The following is a 13,108-nucleotide window of genomic DNA, read 5'->3' as shown; positions in this document are numbered from 1 at the left end:
CGACGACAGTCCCGCTTCAGAAGCGACAGTAATGCACATCACTAGGCGACCAGAATTGTCAATCAAATAATCAAGCTGCTTGCGCACAGACCACTCTCTCCTAAGAAAGTACTTATTAAAGTTAGTTAAATACTGTGACTTAACACATTTAGTATAAAAAAAACATCTGCTGGGAATAAACTAAGAATCAGTATTTTTGGAACAAGAGAAAAATGATTAGTACTTCCAACACAGAACACTTGCATCTTTCATAGTGAGGGCAAGGGCAATGTGGAGGCAGGTTAGTCACCAGGCAGAAGCCTGCACTAGGCTCATTTAAATAAACAAACAATCAAAAGCTGTCTCGCAATTGAATGCTGTATTAACAATTTCTTTGCTTGGAATGTCCCGCAACTTCAGTAAAGGAAGGCTTATCATCAATGAATAGGATAAGATATTTTACATACAACAGCCGAACTCACACAGAAGAGAAAGCACAGGCAAGCCCAGTTGCACTGATTTTAACAGAATTGTCTTATATATACACAGTTGAAGTCAGAAGTTTACATACATCTTAGCCAAATACATTTAAGTTTCACAATTCCTGACATTTAATCCATGTAAACATTCCCGGTCTTCAGTCAGTTAGGATCACCACTTTATTTTAAGAATGTGAGATCTAAAGAAGATAATTATTTATTTCAGCTTTTATTTATTTCATCACATTCCCAGCGGGTCAGAAGTTTACATACACTCAATTAGTATTTGGTAGCATTGCCTTTAAATTGTTTGACTTAGGACGTTTTGGGTAGCCTTCCACAAGCTTCCCATAATAAGTTGGGTGAATGTTTCGCCCATTCCTCCTGACAGAGCTGGTTTAACAGTCAGGTTTGTAGGCCTCCTTGCTCACCCACGCTTTTTCAGTTCTGCCCACAAAGTTTATGGGATTGAGGTTAGGGCTTTGTGATGGCCACTAATACCTCGACTTTGTTGCCCGTAAGCCATTTTGCCAAAACTTGGAAGTATGATTGGGGTCATTGTCCATTTGGAAGACCCATTTGCAACCAAGCTTCAACTTCCTGACTGATATCTTGAGATGTTGCTTCAATATATCCACAATTTTCCTTTCCTCATGATGCCATCTATTTTGTGAAGTGCACCAGTCCCTCCTGCAGCAAAGCACCCCCACAACATGATGCTGCCACCCCAGTGCTTCGCGGTTGGGATGATGTTCTTCGGCTTGCAAGCCTCCCCCTTTCCCTCCAAACATAATGGTCATTATGGCCAAACAGTTCTATTTTTGTTTCATCAGAACAGAGGACATTTCTCCAAAAAGTAACGACTTTAAAAAAAAAAAAGCCATCATGAATGATCAGTTTTAGTTTTCCCCCATAATGTTCTGCATAAATGTAATTGGGTTTGTGTAAAGGATATTCAGGGATTTTTGCTATCTTGTATTATCAATCTGGATTAACAGATCTTTCCAAGAACAGGCTGGCTCAGCTTATACTAATTTGAGTAAAGAACTAAGCACTTAATCTTCGTAATTAATTAAAACACCAATCATTGTATCGTGCATCCCCATGCAGTTGCAAACTGTAGTCTGGCTTTTTTATGGCGGTTTTGGAGCAGTGGCTTCTTCCTTGCTGAGCGGCCCTTTCAGGTTATGTGGATATAGGACTCATTTTACTGTGGATATAGATACTTTTGTACCCGTTTCCTCCAGCATCGTCACAAGGTCCTTTGCTGTTGTTCTGGGATTGATTTGCACTTTTTGCACCAAAGTACGTTCATCTCAAGGAGACAGATCGCGTTTCCATCCTGAGCGGTATGATGGCTGCGTGGTCCTATGGTGTTCATACTTGCATACTATTGTTTGTACAGATGAACGTGGTACCTTCAGGCTTTTGGAAATTGCTCCCAAGGATGAACCGGACTTGGAGGTCTACAATTATTTTTCTGAGGTATTGGCTGATTTCTTTTGGTTTGCCCATGATGTCAAGCAAAGAGCAGCATTTCTTGAGTTTGCCAAAACTATAGTTTGTTAACCAGAAATTTGTGGAGTGGTTCAAAAACAAGTTAATGACTTCAACATCAGTGTATGTAAACTTCCGACTTCAACTGTATATTACTTTTCCATTAGGGAATTTTCTTCACGTTAAGGATGCCGATTTAATTTTGACATTCACACCCCTAATTTGAATAGCAAGCAGTTTCATCGGAATACAAAATATGAACACAAGAACATAAAATGGACAGCGTTAACAATGTTGGCATGTATTTGTTAGCACATACAAGGGAGAGACAGTTAAGTCAGGCTGGAGGAGTGCTGTTATTTTCAAAGCAAGGACCTTAAAATTGCTTACATTTACTCACTGTCAAGTTGCCAAAAATAATCCTCTCTCCATCGTTCTTGGAATTTTATGCTCCCTGACTGTCTAGCTTTCATTTTGGTGATCGTTAGCAAGCAGGACAGAAAATAGACCATGTAGAAATGATAATGAAGCTACATATGTTTATTTATTTTACTCAAACCACCAACATGCTGCATTGAAACGACTTGTGGCCACGGGCCTTACCTTTAACACCATTGCACGAACATGACAAGTCTATCGGATGGTGGATGGCGGGTCAGATGGCCCGTGTACATACAGAACTAGCGCAACTCTTATGCCGTTTATATACGTGATCTGTTGCTGGAAGTGACAATGTGTATGTTTGTGTTGTCTCACATCCATAGATTAACTCGTAATGTGGGTGTAGTTTAAGAGTGAGACTGCGGAGTGAAACCTACATGGCCGATGAGTTTGTAGACTTGCTCGCCGCAGACGTTGTAGACCGTCACCACGGTATTGAGGGCTGTGTTGCGGACGGACGTGTCTCGGTCTCCAATGTGTACAGCAATCTCTTTCAGGGACTTGGCGGCAGTCGGCTGGCAGACAGACATGCCGTAAAATCCAATGAGACAACCCAGCTCCTCCAAGCACTCTGAGGACGGGAGACACAATTCCAGGGAGTTAGATTGATAGAGAACACCATCTTTGTAATGAAATGAGCCAACATTGCCTTTGAATATGAACATTGTGGTATGTAGTCCTGGGGTAAGTTTAGGCATTTAAAGTCATTTTTAATAGTATGACAAAAAAAATCCCTGTTTAAGACTGAGTCACATGGGTGTCCCCCCAGAGAGTATACAGGACATTAATTTAGTAGCTCGTTAGCTTTCTAGCTAAGTGGTTAGCTTCTTCCAAAAATGAAGCATTCGCATGGTGACAGCAGAGAATCCCTTCCAGGATCAATAGCCTTGCTGGCTGTATAAAATGTTCGCAACGCGGTCGTTAGCATTCTACATGCACTTGTTAGCTTGGAAAACAGCACCCCCATTGTGTTCAGTGCTAGTATACCGAAAATCCCAGTAAGACATCTGTAAGAAGGTATGACAATCTGGATACCACCCAAGCCTATTAGCAGCTTACTGATGACATACAGCTATAGCAAGAGAAAATAACAATAACTGATCAATTAACATAGGTCTACTAAACAAGACAATAGCAGAAATGGAAACAACTTACTGAAATCAAGGTGAGACCCTAGTTTCAAACTCCGGGTAAACCCTCTGCTTATACCTTCTGTAAGGCAGCAACTGTGAGCTTTTCCCATAAGAAAACAAGTAGCAGCCTTGCTACGACAAGTCACATGTGCACATTTCTGGGGAGAAATAGTGCACCAACCAATCCTTAATGTACACCCACTTGCGCAACAGAGATGGCTAATCCCCCATATTCAAAGTTTGGCTTGTTTACACAGGTCTGAAAATGAGGGCGAGACAAAATGTATTTGCATGCATCCTTAACAATATTCAAGGCAAGTCTTTGCATCCTTAACAAAATGCCAAATTCTTCCAGTTACAATCACAGCAGAGTAATTTTACAGAAAACGACGTAGGATGATTATACAAAATGTAAATACATATATATTTCACCATGCATCGTAAATATTTAGATACATCAAGTATGGGTTTGATTCCCACTCCTGACAAACTTTTTTGGGAAAAGAAAGTCCTACTGCAGGTCCTCAAATAACGCATACATGACGAAGTAAATCTTAACAGTGCATATCAAACATTTTAATGTACAGTACCAGTGAAAAGTTGACACCTACTCATGCAAGGGTTTTTATTTTTTTTACATCATAGAATAGTGAAGACATCAACACTGAAACAGATGGAATCATGTTAGAACTAAATATTTTATATATTTGAGATTCTTTAGTAGTAGCCACCCTTTGCCTTGATGACAGTGTTGCACACTATTGGCATTCTCTCAACAAGCTGCATGATGTAATCACCTAGAATAAATGTCAATTAACAAGTGTGCCTTTTTAAAAATACAGGTTTTTCTCATTGAGAACATTTTCCAAGAGAGACCTGGTCCAATAGCAGCAGAGGGAACAACGTTTCAGACAAAACTTACATACACTAACATTAAACAAAACAGTACAACAAATACATAAGTTAAAAACGTGAGTCTTGACTAACAGCTGTCGTAAAGACAATCACATACATCGATCAAGTGTTTAAACTCCACCAACGAAACTATTTGTTAAGTCCTTGCAGCAAACGGAGTAGCATTTGAGTTACTTGTATAGTTAAGTCAGAAACTGTATAAAATGTTTGCATTTTAAAACATAATGCATATTAACTTAAATTAATTTGGGTAATTTATTTAGTTCTTAATGCATTTGAGCCAATCAGTTGTGCTGTGACAAAGTAGGGGTGGTATACAGAATATATCCCTATTTGGTTAAAGACCAAGTCCATGTTTTGGCCAGAAGAGCTCAATTAAGCAAAACAGTCCATCATTACTTCAATCGGAACATTTCAAAAACTTTTAAAGTTTCTTCAAGTGCAGTTGAAATAACCATCATGCTCTATGATGAAACTGGCTCTCATGAGGACCGCCGCAGGAAAGGAAAACCCAGAGTTACCTCAGCTGGAGAGGATAAACTCATTAGGAGTTACCAGCCTCAGAAATAGCAGCACAAATAAATTATTCAGAGTTCAAATAACAGACATCGACAGTTCAGAGGAACCTGTGTGAATCAGGCCTTCATGGTCAAATTGCTGCAAAGAAACCACTACTAAAAGACAACAATAAGAAGAAGAGACTTGCTTGGGCCAAGAAACACAAGCAATTGAAATATGTCCTTTGTTCTGATGCGTCCAAAGGAGAGTTTGTTACAACCGCTGTGTCTTTGTGAGACGCAGAGTAGGTGAACAGATGATCACCCCATGCTTCACGGGGGAACCACGCAGGAGGTGGTGAGATGGTGCTTTGTTGGTGACACTGACTTACTTAGAATCAAGGCACACTTAACCAGCATGGCTACCACAGCATTCTGCAGCGACACACTATCCCATCTGGTTTGCGCTTATTGGGACTATCATTTGTTTTTCAACAGGACAATGGCCCAACACACACCTCCAGGCTATGTAAAGGCTATTTGACCAAGAGTGATGAGTGCTGCATCAGATGACCTGACCTCCACAATCACTCTGTCTCAACCCAATTGAAATGGTTTGGGATGAGTTGGACCGCAGTTAACAAAAAGCAGCTAAGTGCTCAGCATATGTGGAAACTCCTTCAAGACTGTTGGAAAAGCATTCCTCATGAAGCTGTTTTGAGAGAATTCCAAGAGTGTGCAAAGCTGTCAAGGCAAAGGGTGGCTACTTTGAAGAATCATAAATATATTTTGGGTTTACCACTATTGGCTACTACATGATTCCATGTGTTATTTTGTAGTTGATGTTTTCATATTATAGAAAATATTAAAAATAAAGAAAAACCCTTGAGTAGGTGTCCAAACTTTTGACTGGTACTGTCTATGTAATATCCGGTGCCCTGCATAATTATTGGGGCAGTGACACTTTTTGTCTATACTCTAGCATTTTGGATTTGAAATATGCCTGTACACGTACAGTATTCATACCGATCTGGTCGGTACAGGGACGTCGGCCCGCACTGAACCCGAATCAACACAATAGATATTTTATTTTTTATAAGACACTAGGCCTATAGGCTACGTCTATGCTTCGTTGTATACCATTGCCTCGTGAGGCCGGTTGCTTGCAGGCTGACTCCGGTCGTTAGTTGAACAGTGTTTCCTCCGACACATTGGTGGCTGGCTTCCTGGATAAGCGGGCGTGCGTTAAGGAGCGCGGTTTGCCAGGTCATGTTTCAAAGGACACATGACTCGAGCTTTGCCTCTCCAGAGTGATGACCAGATTGTTTTTGGAACGAAATTTGGGAAAAAAGGGTAAAATACCAACAAAAATTATCAATAAAAAAATAGCATACATATGGACTTCCAACTGCTTCCCTCACTCTGATCCGACCATATGTATATGGAAATGGTTGTCCTCTGGGCCATTTGGAATGGGTTTCTATTGAAAAATGCATATTCGTTCGAGGAGGAAAGCCCAAGGTCCGTTTTGGAACGGATCCACATTTTTTTGATTTCTACTTAGAAGGCCCAACATTATCCGTCACAACAGACAATGCCAGGAACATTGTGAATGTCGTCACAGAAACTGGACTTAGGCCACAAATAGGATGCTTTTTAATTGTGTTTTTTGCCAAATAAAACAGAAATTAACTAGAGTAACTGTTGGCATGTCCTTTTCCCGCTGTACTGTAACTGAACCGTGACCCCAAAATCACAATACGTACAAACCATGGGTTTGGTGAACCGTGAAATGATACTAATTAATACGAAGTAAGTGGACTTCTGATACCAGTCCCCCCATTCTTTGGGAGCACAAGTATTAAGACAAATGTGTGTATTAAAGTAGTCAAAAGGTTTAGTATTTGGTCCCATATTCCTAGCACACAAAGATGACATCAAGCTTGTGAAACAAACTTGTTGGATGCATTTGCTGTTTGTTTTGGTTGTGTTTCAGATTTTGTACACAATACAAATTGTCATTTTTGAGTCACTTACTGTAAATAAGAACAGAATGTTTCGAAACACTTCTACATTGTGAACACAACAATGATTACTGATAGTTGAATGAATAATGTTGAGTGAGAAACTTGACTCACAAATATCATACACCCCCAAAGCATACACAAGTACGTGGACAACCCTTCAAATTAGTGGATTTGTCTATTTCAGCCAAACCTGTTGCTCAGAGGTGAATAAAATTGAGCAAAACCATGCAATCTCCATAGACAAACCGCGGAAGTAGAATGACCTTGCTGAAGAGCTCAGTGACTTTTAACGTGGCACCTTCATAGGACACCTTTCCAACAAGTCACTTGGTCAAATTTCAGCCCAGCTAGAGTTGCACCGGTCAACTGTAAGTGTTTTTGTATTTATTAAGGATATCAATTAGCTGCTGCCTTCCTGAGGGTAGGAAAAATTAAAGCAATACAAAAAAAACATTTCACAACAAAGTGTTTGCCATCAGGCCCCTACTCCACTATCACATATCTACAACACAATCCATGTGTATGTGTGTCTGTATTGCTTCAGTCCACGCTATTCCATAAAGTGCATTTTTATCCGTTAAAAAAAAATCTGATTACACTGCTTGCATCAGTTACCGGATGTGGAATAGAGTTCCATGCAGTCATGGCTCTATGTAGAACTGTGTGCCTCCCATTGTCTGTTGGACAGGGACTGTGAATAAATCTCTGGTGGCATGTCGTGGGGTATGCATGGGAGTCTGAGCTGTGTGCTAGTCGTTTAAACAGACAGCTCAGTGCATTCAACATTTCAATACCTCACAAATACTAGTAATGAAGTCAATCTCCTCCACTGAACCAGGAGAGATTGCCATGCATATTATAAATGCTTGCTCTGTGTACATCCAAGGGCCAGCCGTGCTGCCCCATTCTGAGTTAATTGCAATTTTCCTAAGTCCCTACATGATGAGTAACCCCATCTTAGCTACTGTTGAATCAATAGGTTTTGACCATGACAGTCATCTCAATTTGCTCAATTTCCAAATTATGTATTACAAGATTTAGGGTTTGTCAAATTTGTCCCAAATAAAATAGTTAAGTGTTGCAGTAATTTCAGTTGCTGTAGTAGCTGAAGTGCATAGTGTTGAGTGATCCACATAACTAGACACTTGCTTTACTCAAAGCCAGCGGCAAATTGCTAGTGAAGATTACTTCAACTGGGCCCTAGACAGCTGCCCTGGAGAATTCCTGATTCTACCTAGATTATGTTGGAGGCTTCCATGAAAGAACACCCTCTGTTTGGTTAAACAGTTAACTCCTTATCCACAATACAGCAGGGGATGCAAAGCCATGTTTTTCCAGCAGCAGATCATCATCGAGTGGTTTTTGTGGAGTGGAAACATCTAAGAGCAACAACGGCTCAGTCGCGAAGTAGTAGGCCACACAAGCTCACAGAACGGGACCGCCAAGTGCTGAAGCACTTAGATAGTCTGTCCTCGGTTACAACACTGACTACTGACTTCCAATCTGCCTCTGGATGCAACTCCAGCACACAAACTGTTTGTCAGGTGCTTCATGAAATGGGTTTCCATGGCCAAGCAGCCGCGCAAGCCTAAAATAACAATCTTCGTCGGCTGGAGTGGTGTAAAGCTAGCCACCACTGGAGCAGCGGAAGTGCGCACTCTGGAGTGATGAATCACCATCTGGCAGTCCGACAAACAACTTTGGGGTTGGTGGATGCCAGAGAAATCACTACCTTCGAATGCATAGTGCCAACTGTAAAGTTCGGTGGAGAAGGAATGTCTGCCTGTTTTTCATGGTTCAGCCTAGGCCCCTTAGTTCCAGTGAAGGGAAATCTTAAAGCTACCGCATGCAATGACATTCTAGACGATTCTGTTTCTTTCCAACTTTGTGCCAACAGTTTGGTGAAGGCCCTTCCCTGTTTCAGCATGACCGTGCCACAATGCAAAGCAAGGTATTTACAGAAATGGTTTGTCGAGATCGGTGTGGAAGAACTTCACTGGCCTGCACAGAGCTCTGACCTCAACCCCATCGAACAGCTTTGGGATGAATTACAACGACGACTGCGAGCCAGGCCTAATTGCCCAACCTCACTAATGCTCCTGTAGCTGAATGAAAGCAAGTCTCCTTGAATTTGCTATACCAAGGTTGTCAAATGCACAGGATACAGAAGATGTCAACGGTACAGTCGTGGTTACATAAATATTTATAATTATTAGATAAGGCTTACCAACACACTTGTCTAAACTGAAGGGTGATGGCAAGGAAATGCTATAACCACATCTAGCTAAGTGAATGGGTCATTATTGTCTAGACATGTACACATGTTCATGAAATATAATAGGTCGTAATCACCTAACACACGTGGCTAATTTGATGGGTCACGTAATAATCCGGCCAAAGTGGAGTCTTGTTTAGACATGTAAATAATAAACCAGCATAATCCCAACTCATATACTACCAATACAAACGGTCATAGCTGTAGTATGAATCTGGAGGTACAGTGCCTTGCGAAAGTATTCGGCCCCCTTGAACTTTGCGACCTTTTGTCACATTTCAGGCTTCAAACATAAAGATATAAAACTGTATTTTTTTGTGAAGAATCAACAACAAGTGGGACACAATCATGAAGTGGAACGACATTTATTGGATATTTCAAACTTTCCCCCCCCGAACTTTACTGTTGTCTCTGTGCATTGGGGCAGGTAGCGTTCACCTGGCATACACCAAACCTAGATTCATCCAACGGACTGCCATATGCTGCTCGGCCATAGAAACCCATTTTATGAAGCTCCAGAGGCAGTTTGGAACTTGGTAGTAGGTGTTGCAACCAAGGACAGAAGATTTTTACATGCTTCAGCATGCGGTGGTTCCATTCGTGAGCTTGTGTGGCCTACCACTTTGCGACTGAGCCGTTGTGTCACAGGTTAGAGGTCATTATGGAGTGTTGTACCTGAGGGTGCCACTGGAGGGTATCCTTATGTTTCTAGTGTCCAGATGAACCTGATTTGGAATTATTGGGTTCACCTGGTTTAGGACTATTTAGGTTCCTCTATGGAACTGTGCCGCTTCCTCAGATCTCGTCTTGGGTTGTGCACTTGCTTCGTTCTAAGTACTTGCTTTGTTGTTTCCTGTGAGTACTTCAGTAAACATTCTGGATTTACCCTCACCTCTGCCTGCTGTGTTTCTCTGCGCCTGCGTCCGAGTTTGTACCAGAGTTATTGTCACACGTTGTTCCTCCTAGAAGAATCAACTTCACAATAACAGCACTTTGACCGGTTGACCGGAGCAGCTCTAGCAGGGCAGAAATTTTACAAACTGACTTGTTGGGAAGGTTGCATGACGATGCCACTTTGAAAGTCACTGAGCTCTTCAGTAAAGCCATTCTACTGCCAGTGTTTGTCTATAGAGATTGCATGGCTGTGTGTTCGATTTTATACAGGCTGAACTAGCCAAATCCACTAATTTGGCTACATACTTTTGCATATATAGTGTATTTTGCAGATATTACAGCTGGTGCATCAAAATGCTTATGTTCCTATCTCCAACAGTGCAGTAATACCTAACAATACACACAAATCCCAAAGAAAATGGGATGATGGAATGGTTCAAAAATAAACATATCCAGGTGTTAGAATGGCCAAGTCAAAGTCCAGACTTGAATCCAATCGAGAATCTGTGAATATTACTCGCTAATGTTCAGTCTCTGCACAATGAAGTAGATGAGCTCAGGGCGAGGATCTCCTTCCAGAGAGGATTGTAACATACTCTTTGTTTTTGCATTATTTAAACCAAATTGAACATGTTTCATTATCTACTTGAGACTAAATTGACTTTATTGATGTATTATATTAAGTTAATTCAGTATTGTTGTAATTGTCATTATTACAAATACATCTTTATTATTATTTTATTATTATTTTTTTATTATTTTTTTATTATTATTTTTTTATTTATTATTATTATTTTTTTTTTTTAATCGGCCGATTAATCGGTATCGGTGTTGAAAAATCATCATAATCGGTCGACCTCTAATTGGAAGGCCCATTTTTTTTTTTATACTGTGACCAGATGCATAATTATTTCCAGTCATGAGAAATCAATAGATTAGGTCCTAATGAATTTATTATTTCAAGACTGATTTCCTTATATTTTTTTATTTGACCTTTAACTAAGCAAGTCAGTTAAGAACAAATTCTTATTTTCAATGATGGCCGAGGAAGAGTGGGTTCTTGACGCTACCCATCCCGTTAAAGGGATCATTTGTCAGCAACCGCTGAATAGCATAGCGCCACAGTCAAATAATATTTCTAAAGAATAATAATATTCATGAAATCACAAGCGCAATATTGCAAAACACAGCGTAGCCTTTTGTTAATCCACCTGTCGTCTCAGATTTTGAAATGATGCTTTACAGCGAAAGCAATCAAAGCGTTTGTGTAAATGTATCGATAGCACAGCATAACATTATGTACACTAAGCATTAAGTAGCTAGGTCACGAAAATCAGAAAAGCAATCAAATTGTGTTTTAACTCATGAGACTCCCAGTTACACAACAAATGTTCCCTTTGTTCCATAAAGATTATTTTTATACCCAAAATACCTCTGTTTGTCACGTTATGTTCAGAAATCCACAGGAAAGAGCGGTCACGACAACGCAGACGTATATTCATAATGTCCACAGAAACATGTCAAACGTTTTTTTTTTTTATAATCAATCCTCAGGTTGTTTTTAAAATATATATTCGATAATATATCAACTGGGTGTGTAGGTTTTTCAGTAACACTGGGAGAAATAATGGCCGCTTTACTCTGTAGTGCAAAACTTTGAGCCCCCCCCACCTATCCACTTACGCAATGTGATCTTTCACGCTCATTATTCAAAATAAAAGCCTTAAACTATGTCTAAAGACTATTGACACCTTAGGAAAACCATAAAAAAGGGATCTGGTTGATATCTCTTTAAATGGATAGGCATGCATAGGGACAGAGGTTTCATAATAAGAGGCATTTCCTGATTGGATTTTCCTCAGGTTTTCACCTGCAATATGAATTGTAACTCACTAAAATATTTGAAATTGTTGCATATTGCATTTATTTTTGTTCAGTATACATCAGGAAGTTAGAAAAACTAATTTGAAATTAAAACTGCAAAAATATTCTGCAGCCATTAGCGACCCTCCCCACAGTGAGCCACCAGGCCAGTTGTTATCGACGCAATCAATTAGGTCATGAAAGCATGCGGAATGATGAGCAAGGTACTAAAGATATTCAATCACAACCTGTAACCGGAAATAAAACTACGCATACCCAAAGAAGTTCCGTAAGGTTTAACCCAGTGGTTTAAGCCAGATTAACCCAGTGTGTCTTAATAAATTTTAGAAAGACTTACAAGACCAAAATACAGATAAAGGTAGAGAAACATTCTAATATAAGGGGTAACGATGCTCTCATTCGATGCCCAGAGTATTATGTGTTCTCACCGGCTCTCTGTTTGGAGTTCTTGGATTTGGTTCCCTCCATGAGAAAAGGGAACATCCTGCTGGCAGGGTAGACCTTACACAGCATGCCCATGATGGCTCGAACGTCCTTCCTAACCACGTCTTTAGACTCCCCCACCTGAAGGGGAGGGGGGCAACAGAGCAAACAAATAAGTAAACACTCAGGAGGGTTAGAGATGAAGACCAGTCAGGGCAGTTCAACTGCAATCTGTGACTGTTTCCCCCTCTCCTATTTAACTAGGCAAGTCAGTTAAGAACAAATTCTTAATTACATTGAGTCTACACCGGCCAAACCCGGACGACACTGGGCCAATTGTGTGCCGCCCAATTGTAGGAATACTTTTCAGATTAGAGTTTATTAACTTGAAATGTTTTTTGGGGTGGTGGCGGGGGTGAATCAGATGGCCCCTGTGCACATGGTGTCCCCAGCGAAGTGCAGGACGAGATGCCTGTGCCACTGCAACCAGCTCCACGATAGAGTGCAATTTATCACTCTCACACCCCACCACAGCTAATTACATATGTTGGTAGCGAATAAACAACCCCTTATAGTATATAAAAGATCTATACACAGGCCAGCACAGTACCGTTCAGCGTGAAACACAGGTTGAGTCTCAAACGCCACCCTATTCATCCTTGTA

General features: G+C 40.5%; 1 protein-coding gene and 1 non-coding gene across 2 annotated transcripts in view; both read right to left on the bottom strand.

The window, feature by feature from the left end:
* Positions 1 to 13,108, bottom strand: part of LOC135546395 (cytoskeleton-associated protein 5-like) — a 96,038-nt gene that overhangs the window by 30,412 nt on the left and 52,518 nt on the right. The window contains exons 30-31 of the mRNA XM_064974781.1: positions 12,450 to 12,585; positions 2,774 to 2,967 (exon numbers count right to left, since the gene is read on the bottom strand). Coding sequence (XP_064830853.1) covers positions 2,774 to 2,967; positions 12,450 to 12,585 — 330 coding nt within the window. The remainder of the gene's footprint in view (positions 1 to 2,773; positions 2,968 to 12,449; positions 12,586 to 13,108) is intronic.
* LOC135551752 (small nucleolar RNA SNORD67) lies at positions 12,859 to 12,967 on the bottom strand. The gene has a single exon (XR_010457366.1). It is a non-coding gene; the product is annotated as a small nucleolar RNA SNORD67 (small nucleolar RNA).

Source organism: Oncorhynchus masou, chromosome 1 (genome assembly GCF_036934945.1).
Source record: "Oncorhynchus masou masou isolate Uvic2021 chromosome 1, UVic_Omas_1.1, whole genome shotgun sequence".
NCBI classification, from domain to species: Eukaryota; Metazoa; Chordata; class Actinopteri; order Salmoniformes; family Salmonidae; genus Oncorhynchus; species Oncorhynchus masou.
Note: the sequence above shows the minus strand (reverse complement) of the source record. Positions and strands in the feature narration are given on the sequence as shown.